The 17,583-nt window shown below is 38.5% G+C and overlaps 1 protein-coding gene across 22 annotated transcripts in view; it reads right to left on the reverse strand.

Annotated features, from left to right (window-relative positions):
* The window catches only part of MPDZ (multiple PDZ domain protein), a 100,155-nt gene that overhangs the window by 68,663 nt on the left and 13,909 nt on the right, over window positions 1–17,583 (reverse strand). For 20 of the 22 annotated variants that reach the window (XM_040655586.2, XM_015280116.4, XM_040655591.2 and 17 more), the window contains 6 exons: window positions 14,021–14,242; window positions 12,993–13,132; window positions 11,465–11,678; window positions 9,244–9,372; window positions 7,981–8,184; window positions 2,135–2,249 (listed from right to left, as the gene is read on the reverse strand). In XM_040655586.2, the coding sequence (XP_040511520.1) occupies window positions 2,135–2,249; window positions 7,981–8,184; window positions 9,244–9,372; window positions 11,465–11,678; window positions 12,993–13,132; window positions 14,021–14,242 (1,024 nt within the window). The remainder of the gene's footprint in view (window positions 1–2,134; window positions 2,250–7,980; window positions 8,185–9,243; window positions 9,373–11,464; window positions 11,679–12,992; window positions 13,133–14,020; window positions 14,243–17,583) is intronic. The other 2 variants (XM_015280115.4, XM_040655587.2) reach the window with 2 other exon arrangements.

Here is a 17,583-nt window from a genome sequence, read left to right on the forward strand (position 1 = left end):
TCATTAATGCTAACTTGCATTGGATGTGATTTTACTCAAAATCAAAAATTCTAGTTTAACTTAATCTAAATGCCAAAAAAATCAATACTGACCAAAAAAAAACAACCAAAAAAACAACAACAACAACAACAAAAAAAACAAGCATCCCTTCTTCTTCTTCTTGGTTAGATTTAAAATCAAAAAGCAGAAAATATTGTTTGGGTACACTAATCTGGTGAATTCCGTATTCTCTGTATACTTAGTATGCTTAAGAAACTGCGTGCTTGGGTAAATAAATGCAGAATGTTATAAAACAAGAAGGACTAAAATGTTGGCTTTTCATCAATTTTCATCCAATAAAAAAAAAAAAAAGACGAGAGAAAAGCAGAAAAAAAACCCAATCCTCAAAATATATCTAGTTTAGGCAATTATTGACTTTGAATCAGAAGAAAAGGTTAGATACATAAAAACAACTATGGAAAGTTTCATAAAAAAATCCCAAAAGCAATTCTGAAAAAAGAATCCGTTTCAGAAAAAAAAAAAAAAAAAAAAAAAAAGGAAAAATTTGAAACAACTTCATCTCAGTAAAGGGAAAATATCTGGTTATCCTAAATGGATGACTGCAGTATTATATACAAAATCAATATTAGCATGAACTGGTATGAAAACAGGTCTCATGGTCACAGCCCTGTAATTGGGTTTTAACAGCTGTCAAGATATACCAGCGCCTTCAAAGACCAAAAGACTTACCTTATTTAGCCTCAGTATGACAAAATTTAGCAAAGAGGAGGGTCAGATTTCTGGTTTGCTCTAATTACTATACTTAGCTTACGAAGAGTAAGACAACAAGTATATTTAAATTATAAGAATGACAATTGTTTTCTGGTTTTTATTCATTTGTTTTCTTAGCATTTGTGAATAATTAAATGGCTCATCCTCCTATTTTCCAAGCATTTTTATATCCTGTAACAGCTGCGTAGTAAGATAACAAGCTGTTATTTGTCAGGCTAAAGAAAGATTTAACTACAGTTCTCATTGTCCAGCAGTTTTATCGCTGATTCTATCAGATAAAACTGTTCTTTACCTAATTGTTTAGTCATAAAATTAAGGATGCTCAATTAGCACCTAAGGCATGAAGATACTGTAATGCAGCCACACACAGTATAATAATTCAAAATCTATTCAGCTAAAATATGCTGTGACATCTATCACACATTCTATGACTTTATTTGCCTTCTAAAGGTTTTACTGGAAGATACTAAAGAGCATACTTAAATCAACCATGACCATTTTAACTTACAGAATAGTTTAAATGGCTCCAGTTCTTGAAAGACAGCTAATTATGCCAATAATATGCAATATGTCTGCCCATAAATTTTCCTAACAATATGCATACGAGTAAGAGTCATAACCACAGCACTTTGAGAAGGTTTATGGCGTATTCAAAAACTGTTCCTTCTTAACTGTGTTTTATTTGCCATATCCTTGTAGGGAGGCACCAGAGAATCATTATTCTGAAAATTGTAGTTGAAATTACACAGAAAAAATATACATCTATACATGAACGCTGATGCACTTATTTATTCATACTGTGAGTTTGGGACCCAATGAATAAGTTAACCTAAATCTGTAACAACCCAAGAGATCAACAAACACTGAGTACAATCAGAGGTCACAGAAAGGAATTTTTGACCTGCCAGTTAATACTATACACGCTGCTTAAAAAAAAAATAAAAATAGAAGAATTATAGAAACACTTCCTAAAACTCATCAGAATTCTAACGTGTTACTTTGTAACAGTCTTTAAAAGTGAAAATCTGCTTTTAAAAGTCCAGCCAGCACTCATAAAAGTGGCTCAATCCATATTAGTAATATTTTTTGAAAACACAATCAGCACAAGCTTAAGCCAAGAATGAATTTAAAACCTAATTAAAAAATATATAAAAATAAATTTGGGTTTTTCTAACAAAAACTGATTATTTCTAAACTGAATCTCTTACAAATGGAAAACAATTCCGTTTTCTTTAAAAAGGTATTGGATGATTAAGGATTTTTAAGAAGTGTTATCCAAAAAGTAAAGATACAAGCATCAACATTTAATACAGCTACACCTTAATACACGATAAGCTATAAGACTGTAGGAATGTATAATTACCTGATGTTTTGTCTCCAATGTAACCAGCAATAGTTATTCCTAATCCCTGGGTGTTTTTAGTGAGTTCCACATTAAACTTCTCTCCTTCTTCACAACTATCAACAGAAACATCTGTCTGATAAGAAAAATATAAATAGAAAGAAAGCTTGTAATATTAGACACAGACATGAGGGTAAAAAAATAAGAAAAAGGTACAAAGTTTACTTTTGTTCTTAAAAACAGAGAAGTTAAGCATAGGTAACGTGTTTAATCATAAAGCAACATAACTCATACCTTCTCCAACTCAGTGCCCCTAGGATATTACTCTTCAGCATTTTTACTCATTTGATGAGTATAAATGACTAAAATTTTAAAAACTGAACAACAAACCTCTTCTACATGAAATTACAGAAACTATTTTTAAATAACATTTTAAACCATCTTTTAAAGACTGTATGATGTGGCTTACAGCTTTTCTGTGACTTCCTAAAAACCAATCTTAGACTGTCATCTTCTTAAAAATAAGTTATTTTCCAATTTTATAAATTCCTGTTCAATAACTACAGCTATTTTTTCCTATGCATACAAGTTTAAAACAGAATTAAATCTAGTTAACTGAGGCAATTATTCTTCTCATTCTTTGGAAGACTTAAAATTTCTTTTTTAGACAGTAGGAATTAAAGTTCCACTTAGCTAAATAATGACAACCTCCACTAACACCTACTGCATCCTTCCAAATGTCCACAACGAAGAATATCATGGCAATGAATTAATTTATTTTATTTATTTTTTGTTAATGAAAGTATCTATTACAGGAGAATGCATATTAAATTCATGTTTCAATTGTAATGCTTTAATATTAACAGATAACAAAATACAATTTAAAAATCTTAATCTCAACATTAATTTTTTTTGTCAGAAATGCTCATCTTTCAGCTGTCAAAATGTGTACTTACTATCCACTTCCATAGCTGACAAGTGTCACTGTACAGCTGAATGTTTATACAGACATCAGTACTCAAACATGTATTTGAAATGGCTATTAGTCAGTACAGTAAAAATCTATAATGAACCTGCTATACTCCTATTTCATGTTGTCTCTTCTGCATGATAGATGGGCTGTCCTGCTTCTCTCTTCCTTCTCACACCCCATCCTCCCCGCCCCCCCCCCCCCCCCCCAAAAAAAAGGATACTTCAGGAAAGCTATGATGCTATTTGCCAAAAGAGAATATGACTTCTGATTTCAGTTCTTTATCTGAAAAACTCCATCTAAAAACACAGTCAGAGGAAAAATAACATCCTACTGCTTTAACTACCTCTTTACAATTTTGAAAGAACATTATGCTGTCACCATCAGCCACAAGAGCATTATGCAGACTTCAGTCACTATGTTTTTGTAAGAAAGAAAGAGATAAACCAAGGTGTTTAATCATCATCTTCACTGATGTTTAATACCCAGATCCAAATTGCTGAGGCTTGCAGCATCATTACGTGAGTGCTCCCTCCTCCAAGAAGACTTCGTGCAGGCAAAAGCAGTTTTAAAACAGTCTTGCCAAGAATGGTGTACTAGGGATACGGTATTAAAAGCAAAGGAAACAGAGAGGAAGGTGGCAAACAAATCAGGCCTCTTGGAGGCTTTCAGCTTTTTTTTCAGTACTGCAAATTCTACATATCCTGCAACTGCCCTCATTCTGTAACCACAGAAGAGCAAATGCTGAAGAAATATATACAGATGAATTATAAAATTCAGCTTCCTTTCTCAAATTGTCACTTTACAGATAACTAATAGGTCATATATTATTCATTTTATCTACAGGAAGGCCATGGTCTAATGCCTCAGTGCTGCAGAGACAGCAGCAGAGACACCATTCTCTCCTCTCAAGAGAATCCAGAATGACTGGAAGTGTGCATGTTAAAATGAACTTTCTTAGTTAACCTCATACTGATCCAGACTGTTGTGGTTATATCTGTTTCTTTTCCACAGATCCCATTACAATGAACAGAGGTAAAACAATGGCAGTCATGTTAGGAATTGTTAAAGAAGGCCTCTTTTTAATTTTGATATATCTGAAAAGCAATTTGTAACTAGCAAGAATATATCCAGAAAAACAACAGGACAAAGTAAAATGAAAAATTCTTTCCAAAGCATAAATTTTATCTATTCGTAGGCTCAGAAGCACCTTCTTGTCTCACATTCCACACATTCACATTTAATTGTATCTGATTATAACTACATGTGACAAAACACTACGAAGGGCTTTAAACTATATTTGAAGGGGGAAGAGGATAAGACCCAGCTGGCAAGACATGAGCCTCTGGGCTGGGGCTGTGTGTGAGACCAGTAGAGCAGCTGAAGACCACCTATAAAACTGGTCACAAGCTATCAGATGGCACACCACAATCAGAGGGGCTGCATTCTAGTGAGATGTTTCGGTCTAATCCAAAAGGTGCTGGGTACAATGAAGCACATTTGAAATGCTTCTACACCAGTGAATGCAGCGTGAGGAACAGTTAAGAAGAGAGAAAAGCCTTGGCTCAGTCCAGAGCTATGATGTCACTGTTATAAGTGAAATCTAGTGGGAAGAGTCCTGTGACCAGTGTGCTCTGATGGACAATTACAGGCTTTTCCAAAGAGACAGGCAGAGGAGGAGAAGTGAAGGGGTGTTGTGGTATGTAATGGAGGGTCTGGACTGTATAGAGCTGTCAGCTAGTGATTACATACAGTTGAGAGCCTTTGTGTAAGGACTAAGAGACAAGCAAATAAAGACAATACTGCTGTGGGAATCCTCTATAGACCACCCAGCCAGGAAGATAATACTGAAGAATTACTTCTAAGAATCTAAGAGAGACCTCTGTTCTTGTCCTTATGGAGGACTTCAACTTGACAGATGCTAACTGAGAACACCACACAGCTTATAAAAACAAGTCCAGGAGATTTCTAAAACACCTTTCTGGTACAGGTACTAAGGAGCTGGTGAGGAAAGGTGCCCTCCTAGATTTGTTGCTTGTGAACAGAGAAGACCTCACTGCTGGCCATCTTGGCCACAGTGACCATGAAGTAGTCAAATTAAAATTCTTTGGTGATAGGAGGAAAACTGCCACCAAAATCTCAACCCTGGACATGTGGAGAGCAGATTCCAGATTGCTCAGAGAACTAGTTAGGAAGGTCCCCTTGGAAATTCATTTTGAATGCACTGGAGTCCATCAGTGCTGGTCACTTTTTAAGTATCACCTCTTGAGAGCTAAGAAACAGGCAATTCCAAAGCAACAGAAGTTAAGGAGGCAGGGCAGAAGGCCAGTGTGGCCAAACAGGGGTCTTCTAGAGCTTAGGCAGAAAAAGAAAGTGTATAGCCACATGGGAAGACTACAGGGATGCTGTTTGCCTTTGTAGGGAGAAAATTTGTGCAGCTAAAGCTCAGTTTGAGTTGAAGCTGGCCAACACAATACAAAGGGGTTTTTAAAATATGTTAACAACAAAAGGAGGACCAGAGAGAACATTGGTTCCTTTCCTGATGAGATCTGTCACCTTAAAAAAGGCACATAGATGAAACAGAGATGTTTAATGCCTTCTTTGCCTCTGTATTCAACACTGATAATGGGTTCTGGGACCACACATGTCCCAGGTTGGAGGATTGTGACTATGGTAACAATCAACTCCCAGACCATTCCAAATCAGATGCATATAAATCCATGGAGCCCAATGGGATCCATACCAGGATTGCCAGAGAGCTGGCCAAATGTCATCACAAGACCTCTCTCAAGTATTTTTCAGTGGTCTTGGGAAATTGAAGAGGTCACAGTTGAGTGGAAGCTAGCAAACAATGCTCCTAATTTTCAAGAACTGCAAGAAAGAAGACCCTGGTAATTACAAGCCTGTCACTTCAGTGCCTGGTAAAATTATGGAGAAAACTATGCTGGGAGTTACTGAAGAACACCCAAAGGACAGTGTGGTCATTGGTCACAACCAACATAGTTTCAAGAAGGGAAGGTTCTGTTTAACTAACTTAATTTCCTTTTATTACAAGCTGACCAAGGGAAACCAGTTGATATCTTTTTGGATTTCAGTAAAGCTTTTCATACTGCTTCTCACAGTATCTTACTGAACAAAATGTCCAGCACAAAGCTAGTCAAAAACCTAGTGTGGTGGGTGAGCAACTGGCTGAGAGGTTGGGCCCAAAGGATTAAAGTAAACAGACTTACATCAGGCTGGCATCCAGTCACTAGCAGGGTTCCCCAGGGCTCCGTTTTAGGGCCAGTTCTCTTCAACATCTTCATAAATGACTTTGAGATAGGACTAGACGGTGTTTTGATTACGTTTGCTGGTGATACTAAACTAAGAGGAACTGTTGACTCCATCAAGGGTGGAGAGGCCTTGCAGAGAGATCTAGACCATTAGAGAGCTGGGCAATCACCAATTGCTTGAAGTTTGACAAGAGCATGGGCCAGATTCTACACCTGGGAAAGGGCAACCCTGACTATACGTAAAGACAGGGAGATGAGACACTGGAAAGCAGCCCTGCTGAAAGAGGTTCAGGGGCCCTGGTTGACAGAAAGTTGAATGTGAGTCAACAGTGTACTCAGGCAGCCAGGGAGGTCAACTGTACCCTGGGGTGCACCAAGCACGGGATTCCTAGCCAGTCAAGGGAAGTGACTGTTCTGCTCTACACTGCACTGGAGCAGCCTCACACTGACAACTGTGTGAAGTTTTGAGCACCACTGTACAAAAACCACCTTAAACTATTAGAGTCCAAAGGAGGGCTACAAAGATGGTAAAGGGCCTAGAGGAGAAGACATATGAGAAATGGCTTAAGCATCCACAACCCCCTTGAGCAACCTGCTCCAGTGTGTCACCACCCTCTGAGTGAAAAAAATTCCTCCTAATAACTAAGCTAAACCTCCCCTGCCTTAGTTTAAAACCATTCCCCCTTGTCCTGTCACTACCCACCCTCATAAACAGTCATTCTCCCTCCTGTTCATATGCTCCTTTCAAATATTGGGAGGCCACAATGAGGTCTCTCCAGAACCTTCTCTTCTCAAAGCTAAACAAGCTCAGTTCCCTCAACCTTTCTTCATAAGAGAGGTGCTCCAGCCCTCTGATCATCTTAGTGGCCCTCCTCTGGACCTGTTCCAAGAGCTCCAGATTCTTCTTGGGCTGGGGGCCCCAAGCCTGGACACAGAACTCCAGATGGGGCCTCAGAAGAGCTGAGTAGAGGGAGACAATCACCTCCCTCTCCCTGCTGGCAACTTCTTTTTTAATGCAGCCCTGAACATAGTTGGCCTTCTGAGCTGCAAGCACACACTGCTGGTTCATGTCTAGCTTCTCAGCTACCAGGACCTCCAAGTCCTTTTCCGCAGGGCTGCTCTCAAGGGCAATCTCCCAGTTTGTATAAATACCCAGGCCCAAGTGCAGCACCTTGTACTTGGCCTTGTTGAACCTCATTAGGTTCTCATGGGCCCTGTTTTCCAGCCTGTCCACTGATGATATGGAAATAAAAATGATTCTGAAGAGAATAAGTACAAGCAGACAGTGAAATGCTAAAGAACCAGCATGCTCTGAAGAAAAAACTACATAGATTCTTTTCAAAGTATTACTGCAAAATCACAAGCAAGTCCAAGGGTTAATAAATCCAGAAGTTATTCAGGACATATCTTTAATTCCAACCCTGCATTCTAGAAAGATTCAAGCATGCAGTTTCTTGCAACATGGACTGATACCATTTAAAATCTCCCAGAGAGTAACATAAAAGCACTGCTACTGAGAAATGCTGACTTTTGAGAACATAAGCATGAAAGACATTCAAATAGAAGTTAAAATAAAATTAAGTTTGAAGTATAGGTTTGCCACAAGTATATTTACAGTTGCTTACCTGTTTCTCTGTTGTCGTGATGGGTACTGGAGTACCTGGTGGGACTGCTGGTGGAGGTGGTTCCTCAACAGGACCTCTTGCAATTACCAGTTTCACTCGATTTCCACACTGCCTCAGAACTTGTGCCACCTGTTCGCTGCTCATTCCAGTCAAGTCAGTATCACCAATTTTCAAGATGTGGTCTCCACTACATAGTCTCCCATGCTGGATGGGAAAAATAAATAATGAAGTAACCACCCTGCAATTTCTCCCATAAATAATAACATTAGGGAATAAATACATAGTTTTAGTAACTTTTAATACATATGAACTAGAGACTGTTTGAATACCAAATCAACATCCCCATAGCATGGTAGAAGACAAGTGTGTTACCTAACGGCATACTAATTTTACTAGAAATTTCTCAAAAAATATCTAGGACATTCTTTATTTACACAGATAGACACCTAAGAATGAAAAAAAATGCACAGTGATGGCTACCACCTGCTGATATTTAACAGTTACATGTACTTTAGAGAGCTCCAGGTTTCATTTCCAAACACAGCATAAAAGGTATACTCTGCATTATGCTTCTATTTAAATGACAGCACTCAGAATTAAGCAAAACTTAAAATAAAATACCCTTCTCTCTTACTGTGATCCAGTTAGTTATATTCTCTTACACTTCTATTTATTTAGGTTTATTCTTCTATTTAACTAATAACAATGCTTCATAGGAATTTAGCCCATAGGAAAGTATTAAAGTCTAGAAAACGAGTTCGTTTCTTTGCACAGGGACAGCTCAAAAAGGGATCTGATGACCACTTTTACTTTTTCTTAACCCCCCAAGCAGAATCAAAGGTAGCTACCCAGCCTGTGCTCTAAAGCAGACTCATGAAGGCAGATGCGTGCACTAACCTTAAGTAAGCCTAACAGAGAGATGTATAATCACCATTCCTTTTACCTGCATGGGCAGAGGAGGCAAAATGATTACTGACTCCTTGGATTACAACTAGTATTTTCATGAAAGAATTAGAGGTCTAAATGAATCAGCACCAAATCTACAGCAGTGTGAAAAAGCGATCTGGGGCCTAATCCAACTTTTATATTCAAATGTGCAGGTTCCCTGCACCAAATAAACCTTTACTAAGGCTAAGTTTCACCATGTACTCTCTCTTTTCTACGTTTCAAAGTAAAAAGCTAGCATTAGTTAGTATGAGCATAAAAGTAATGAGAAACTTCACCCTGTACTGAATGATAAATAGAAGGGTTGGTTGAATTTACCTGATCAGCTACCCCTCCTGGGAGGATGGTTTTAACAATCACTCCTGTTGACTTTCCACCAACTATCCCAAATCCCAAACCTGAGCCATCATTCACCAACTCTATGGTCTCCACATGCTGCCAGTGAACCTCAAAGAAAAAAAAAACATTAAATTTGCAAATGATAAAAATAAGGATTTATGTATTAACATTCATGAATATTCTCTCTTATTCCTCAGGTATGTTTTCAAATAAAGCAAAGTAGGAGGAAGGGTAGTCAATAGAAAAGAGCAGTTCAGTTCAGTTGGAAGGGACCTACAAAGACCATCTAGTCCAACTGCCTGAACTATTCAGAAATAAGCAAAAGTTAAAACACATTAATGTGGGCATTATCCAAATGTATCATAAACACTAACAATCATAGGGAATCAAGCATCTTGCTAAGAAGTTAGTCCCAGTGTCTGACCACTTCCATGATAAGTAATTTTTTCTAATGACCAGTGCGAACCTCCCACGGCACAGCTTTATGCCTTGGCCACACATCCTCTCATCGGTTAAGTGGGTTGTCGTGAGTCAAGAAGGTCTAGCCACTCATGAACATGATTGCTGAAAGAATTTATGCAACTATCTATGATTGTCCACCTCCTTGTCAGTGAGAAAATAATACTGCTGCTTCTAGGAAACCTCACAGAACTGGAAAATAAAACCTTCAAATATGTACATATTCAAACTGGCAATCGAAACACATAAGAAAGTATAGATCCCATTCAAAGACTAAGACTAAACACAGCAATAGATATTGCAAGTTACATATTAACAGAATTTCTCCCTGTGTAGTGAACAAAGATTTCAGAGTTGTCTGACATCAGCAGCATTGCAATGAAATAACTCTGACTGTAGGCTTCATTTTGCGGCAGAAGTATAACTGCTCTGAAAAACAAACAGTAGTTCACACAGTACAGTAGTGGACTGATGACTGGAACATTCATGGTATTGTTTAGTATAAGAACAAATCACTATATTAACTCATCTAAAATTTAAAATCACAGCTGGTGTTCCATCAGGAAGGACCTCAAAAATAAAGTGTTATTTTGGAATAAATCAAAACATCACAAATCTAAAGCTATGTGATACTTCTTTGGTATCCACAGTCTTAACATAAATCAAAGACAACAAAACAAATCCCAAACAAAAAAGGCTTCAAGAAAAACTACTTTTCACAAGCAATTGAAAACTAAAGGAAATGACTAGAAATGACTAGAAAAAACATGCATAAGAAAAAAAATGAATGAGCTCTGGCAGGCATAAAAGCAACATTTTTCAAGAGGCAGAAGATGTTTGGGAAATAAAGAGGTAATCACAAAGAGAAAGTACGCAACACGAATACTGCAAAAAAGCAGGCCTATCCTGTGTGCTGACAGGAAAGGGTTATCTGATGTGCAACATTTCTGCACACATAAGGAAACAATAATTCTGAAATTCTGTCACCAAATGTTTTATGCTAATGGTTAAAATACACCAAAATAGTTGACAGACCACTCCATATACCTCTAATTACAGACTGCCCTAAAGAAGACTCAGAGATAACTGAACAGTGAGATCCAAAGATATAACCCTGGGGGGAAGTAAAAATCTATAAGCCATTACATGAGGAAGGTACTAGGAAGAGACAGGCATAGCATTACTGTGTTTCTGATCTATATTCTCTTCATCTAGATTTGTAAAAGCTTTCAAAAGCAGCAGAGCTGACGTCTTTGTGCCCTAAAGTGTGCCCCTACCTATGGCATTTTGATAGCTTCCTCTATTCCTTTATTTGAGACCTACTGCTGTAACAGAACAAAGGAGCAGAGAAGTATCCACTGAGCTGGTTGTGCAGATCAGAATGCAGTTCCACAGAATTTTTTTTTTTGCCCACAAAGAAAGGAAGAGAGAAAAAGAGATCTTGTTTATGGCTATCTTAAAACAGAACTTCATATAGGAATGTAAATATGCTCTGTTTGCAATGATAGAGATACTGTTTGGCAAATGGAAAGAAGGAATATGGCCAACATCAAGATAACCAAAGCAAGGCTAAGTATTTTCTACGCTTTGCATGGGACAAAGTGCAACAAAGTTACCTGGAAGAAAAATCTGCAGATGAAAAAATATACAAGCAAGTTACAGTAAAAAATGCCAAGATATTATATGATCTAAGCACATACACACCCCCGGAATTGAATACAGACACCTGGGGTATACTCACCGGGTTGGAATGGGCTGAAACTGTGCTAGCAGCAGATGGAGACCGGGAAACTACAGGACTGATGAGCTGAGGAAAATTGCCTCTGGCCACAACTAGCTGGACATTATCTTTTGCTTTCTGTAGGATGCTGATAGCCTGTTGATGTGTAATTGTCTGATCAAGGGCTTGTCCATTAATAGCAAGGATTTGATCTGCTTCCTTCAGCTTTCCATCTCTGTCACGTATGCATCAACAGGGAAGGGGGGTGACAAACCAACCGAACAAGAAAAATAAAAAAAGTATTGCCATAGTAATTATAATACTTTGACAGTTTTCCAGTACTTTTAATATCCTCTTCTTTATTTCAACTTCTTTTTAATCTTTCCCTGCAGTTCTGCTGAAAGGAGCTGATGCAGCACCCTGGTGATTGCTTCCTTTGAAGCTAATCCTTCTACCACTCTCGCCTGGCTGCTACCCCCTAGCTAGCTTTCTTCTCCCTGTACCTCCATCCGAGACTAAGCATATTAGATCTCAAGTCACTCCCAACCATAGCCTCGGAACTTATGTTTATCCTCAACTTTGAGCTTCTTGCTCAACAGAACAACTACTCTACTTTGTTCAGTGCACCCATTCTGAATATTCATCAAACCATAGACTGGAACACACTTTCATCAAGATGTCAGGGAAACTAGTTTTGTTTTGTACAAAACTATTTTTTGTACAAAACAAACAAACAAACAAAACAACAACAATGGGGGAGGGAGGTGAACAGAGAAAAACTGAGAAAAAAAAAATCACAGAATAGATCCCTTTTAAAGCGAGAAAAAAATGCTTGAATTAATTATAGAATAATTCTTAACTTTCTGACAAAGGAAGCAATACTGTAAAACTAAACACTGAGCCCTTTCCCAGACCCACTTCAAATGAACTGTATAAAGCCTACAAAGACAAGCTATCTTCTGCCTCCTTCACCACTTCTATTTGTTTCATAACACATCAGCAGGGACACTGGCCACATCTTTAGTATCCTAAAGTGGCAGTGCTTTACAAAACAAAGGGCAGTACTGAGAATAAGAATCCATATTACACCAGCTTCTATACTACAAGTACTCAACAACACTCACAAAAAAAAACGCTATTTAGCTTTAACACATAATATTTTACTTGTGAACCTGAACTATTTGTCAGAGTAATCTGGAATATTCATTATTACCAGGACCTTTCCGATCTTTCTGATCATTATTATAAGAACTGTAGTAGTTAGTACTACATGCTAGGCTGCATGGCTCAGAGTGCCAACTGAAGCACATGCTCGTACCACAAATACACAAACTCAGTTGCAGTGTGACACATCCGTCCCTGGATGTGTTTAAGAGCCGTGTGAATGTGGTGCTCAGAGATATGATTTAGCAGAGGGTTGTTAGAGTTACGGTACTATGGTTAGGCTGCAGCTGGACTTGATGATCTATGAGGTCCTTTTCAACCTGAGTAATTCTATGATTCTGTGATTAACACTTGGGACAGTAAAATATTTCAGTTGCCATCTTACCTATGTGCCACACTTCCCTCCTGGATCTCTTGCACAAATATTCCTAGTTCTCCTCTGTTTTCACTCTTGAGTCCCACAACACTGAAGCCCAGGCCACCACTCAGAGGCTTAATAAGCTCAATTGTCTCAACAGGACGACCCTGTTCAGCAGAGGAACGAAAAGGGTACAGACATTAAAAATGTCAAACAGCAGACTTAATGAATGTGGTAAACAACTTGTTAAATGAATTTTCAATTTGACTGCTACAGCTGGACAAGGTTACATAAAGCTAGTAACTGAAACACAGTTCTTCAGTTCTGAAATCTAACTATCATATCAGAGCGGTAACTATTATAAAAGATTTGAGAGAAAGAAGAGGAAAAATAAGGAAAAATCAGTTCAGTATGGAGTTCAGGTTCAAGACTGACAAAACTAGGATATTCAGATCTGTACAATTTCAGAGGGTATAGGACAACTTTGATGCAGGACAAGAAATAAAAGGATGGAATTCAAAGAAAAAGTAGAACTGTGCAAAAGGTTTTCTAGGAGAACAAGCAGAAGACTTCCCATATCCAGCTCTTTCAAAGGTTAACTGGAAAAATTCCAGAACAGATGCATCACCATTCTCAGCCACAATCACTTAAGTGATTCACATACAACTTCTGCCTACCACAGAATTAGAGTAAGGTTACAGAACACCGCAGAGCAAGGTCAGAAAGGAATTTTTCATCTTATTTCCAATAGCACGGAAAAATTAGCTTTAGTTAGTTATGTGCACAAGAGCATGCCTTATTGAAGTGTATCCTGCATATGTGCATCAGTCCTACAATGACCACAGAAAGACAACAACATTCGTATCTGTGGGTGTCATACTGCCCAGCTAAGGACAGTATCAGCAGAAACAATGTCTAGGCTACTTTTTCAATACTGCTTTCCCATGTATCAAGTGCTTCTCACCCTAAAAGGCTATCTTTGTTGTTGTTGTTTTTTTTAATAGGAAGCATGTTATAGTTTGTCACATTTCAGGATTAGCAGAAAATATGGTTACCTGGGACATACTTCTGATCAGTTGCTCAAAGTCATCACTAGAGGATTTCCCATTAATCTGTGGAGTAATGGATCTCATTGATGCTTCCAGCACATTAGCTGGGCTGCCATTCTGCTGAGCCAACAAATATGACTCATTATGCGGTAAGGACCCTACATTCACACCATGGTGGAGAAGCTGGGGGAATTCACCAGTGGAATGTACAGAAGGAGTAATATTTACCTGAAAAAGATTGATAACAACACATTTATGGATACACCAGAGTTCTTCCTACTTATCATAAAGCATCGTGACTTGTTAATAGCGTTCAAAAAATATTATAAGTCCCAATTTCTGACTTTAGAAATATTATTTAAAAATAAAAAGCATTTTTAATATTTGTAGTTGATGACAGGTTGTAAATTATTTGTTAAAACGTGAAAGAAGATGAAAATAGCAGGCTGAAGTACTCTGCATTAGTGATAAACAACTCTGAGCAAGCTTTTTCTATGCTGCAAAGTTTTTGGAAAACAAATTGTTAAATCACTTTACAAGAAAAAAAAAAACACACACACATTTTGATGAATGAAAAGAATCTTAATCTATGATGTAGGGAACAATAGTTTGAAAGAAATTTCACCAGTCTGGGTTTCTCCGTCATTACACACTAAGGTGGCCTCAGTTACACTCCATATGACAGAATTACATTCAAAATTACAGAGCAACTCTAATGTCACCAGGCTGACCTGAAAACCAGTCATATACAGACAGGCCTGACAATATCTGTACCTTTCTGTTACAGCAGAAAATAAGAGAAATACCTATCTTGCCCAGACCTAGTAAATAACCTAATTGCATGCAGGTCTCAAATGGCCAATCTAATGAATGGCTGGGAATAAGGGAACAGAGATATCACTTTATACAAATGCATAGAGCTCCGGAGAAGAAGCCCTCAGTTACCTATTGGTTCATTTGCTTGCTGACTATGAACAAGGACTGTTTTACTCTACATCAGTTTCACGCTTGTGTGGCACACTCATCTCAGTTTATGGCCATCTTACTTTGGCCTCAAGTACTTTTAATAGACTCACAGTGCAAAAACTCTGGCAGCCTGTACCACAGAGAGAAAATGCATTCTCCTTCCTCAAAGCCTTCTTTTCAAATTTCAAATATGAAAAAAAATAATCTCGATTTGTGAATGTAATCTAAGATGGCCACTGAACCAGTTTCAACTGTTTAGGCGACTGCCTTTCAATCTATCACACTATTCTCCTAATGGTCTGGTCAGAAAATATCAGTTTAATCCTTCATCATAAAACTCCTTCTCATCCAGGTGCTTTAAGAAAACATATCAGAACAAAGGTTATTTGTTGAATATCTTATCTGTCTGGAAATTGTCTCAAGTTACAGAATAACACAAGGTAACATTGGAAAGAAAAGCCCTCAACAGCATGTAGCCTGCTTTGCCATAACAAAAGGGGAAAGAAGAAAAACAGAATACTTTTGAACTCAAGTGATTTCCACTGCAGTGACAATGTTCTGTTGGCCACACTCAGGAGAAACTACTCATTTCAGACAAATCAGAATACCTAAAATGTACACACATATATTTTCTTTAACCTCATACATTTCAGCAAACCCGTAAAGGACAGGCAAATTTTGTTTCACAGTATGTAACTGCATTCAAGAACAGTCTGATCTCCCTTACATTGTGTATGTGGATATAAAACTAAGAAAGTCTCTGCTATACTGTGTTTTTTCATTTGTTTGAGTCCACAACACAGATTAATCCACCTTCACCTTCTCAATGTCAACCACTCCCATGTATAAAGCTTTTTACTGAACTTGGTCAATTAACATGCTTAGTTTTTGCTCTTCTCTACCTTCAATCTACTAACACATTCTCCTGCCATATTCTTTCCTATACAATTGTCATGGGTACAATTATTATCTATAAAAACATTTTACACCATTGTAATTAGCATGTCTCATACTATTTCTGCTTAAAAACATTTTCAACTTTCCACAGCAAGACAAAGCAGCTAATGAGATACAAATCCAAACTGCTTCCCGTAAACTCAAAGGCCACACCCCACACATACGGCATCACAAATTTTATCGGTTGGGTATATGTTCATTTTCCAAATTTCTGTGCTCACTGCAAAAAAAAAAAAAAAAAAAAAAGCACTTAACTACCAATCCTACTGAAAATTATCATCCTCAAATTTTGCTTGGTTGAAGGAGTAAGAAGAGAAATCACCATCTCCATTAGGAAAGTGAGCAATGTTAGCCTAAACAAGGCAACAGCACTGTGTGAACAAAATGACTCTGCTCCATGAAGTGGTGACAGCTCATAAAACCTCTCCATGGACCCTTCGGTGACTTCGGAGTGCTGACCTCAAATAATGCAGGCTTCAGTTGGCATGATTAAACCTTGAGAAAAATACATTAAATATTTAGATTTCATTTAGTACTGTTCTAAATACAACATCAGTCTGTCTTGGGACCCTTTTAATGTGGCAGAAACTTGAAGTTTCACCTGCCAGGGTAGCAAGAAGGGTCACTGGTATTACCATCAGTTCTGTGAAACCTACTTGTGCATGAAAAAAGAAAGAAAAAAATTAAAAAATATAATTATCACCTATCATCTTTCCATCATCTATCAGCATTCCTGGTCAGCTGGAGAGGTCAGAGAGGATTAGATGCTTGCCAAAGTGACTCCAATCCACCAGAAGGAGGATTCAGGGAACTACAGGCCTGTCAGCCTGACCTCAGTGCTAGGTAATGTTATGGAACAGATCATCCTGAGGGAGATCACACAGCATGTGCAGGACAACCATGGGATCAGGCTTAGCCATCGCGGCTTCATGAAAGACAGCTCCTACTTGACCAACCTGATCTCCATCTGTGACTGAGTGACCCACCTGGTAGATGACTCTACCTAGGTTTCAGCAAAGTCTTTGACACTGTCTCCCACAGTATTCTCCTGGAGAAGCTGACAGCCCATGGCCTGGACAGATATACTCTTTGATGGGTAAAAAACTGGCTGGAAGGGTGGTGAAGGAAGTTAAATGCAGCTGGCAAATGGTCACAGACAGCATGCCCCAGGGTCAGTACTGAGGCCTTTCCTGTTCAGTATCTCTACTGATAACTGGATGCACCCTCAGTAAGTTTGCAGATGACACCAAATTTGCAGGAAGTGTAGATCTGCCTGGGGGAAGGAAGGCCTTACAGAGCAATCTGGACAGGCTGGATAGCTGCACTAGACCAATGGGATGAAGTTTAACAACACCAAGTGCCAGGGCTTGCACTTTGGCCACAACAACCCCAGGCAACACTACAGGCCTAGGGCAGAGTGGCTGAAAGACTGTGTAAAGGAAATGGATCTGGGGGTATTATTGGTTGATGCTTGGCTGAACATGAGCCAGCAGTGTGCCCTTGTGGCCAAGAAGGAAAATGGCATCCCAGGGTGCATTAAAAAGAGTATGGCTAACAGGTCGAGGGAGGTGATCCTCCTCCTCCTCTACTGTGCCCCAGTGAGGACTCACATAGAATACTGAGTCAAGCTCTGGGCTCCCCAGTTT

This window comes from Gallus gallus, chromosome Z (assembly GCF_016699485.2).
Source record: "Gallus gallus isolate bGalGal1 chromosome Z, bGalGal1.mat.broiler.GRCg7b, whole genome shotgun sequence".
In the NCBI taxonomy this organism is placed as follows: Eukaryota; Metazoa; Chordata; class Aves; order Galliformes; family Phasianidae; genus Gallus; species Gallus gallus.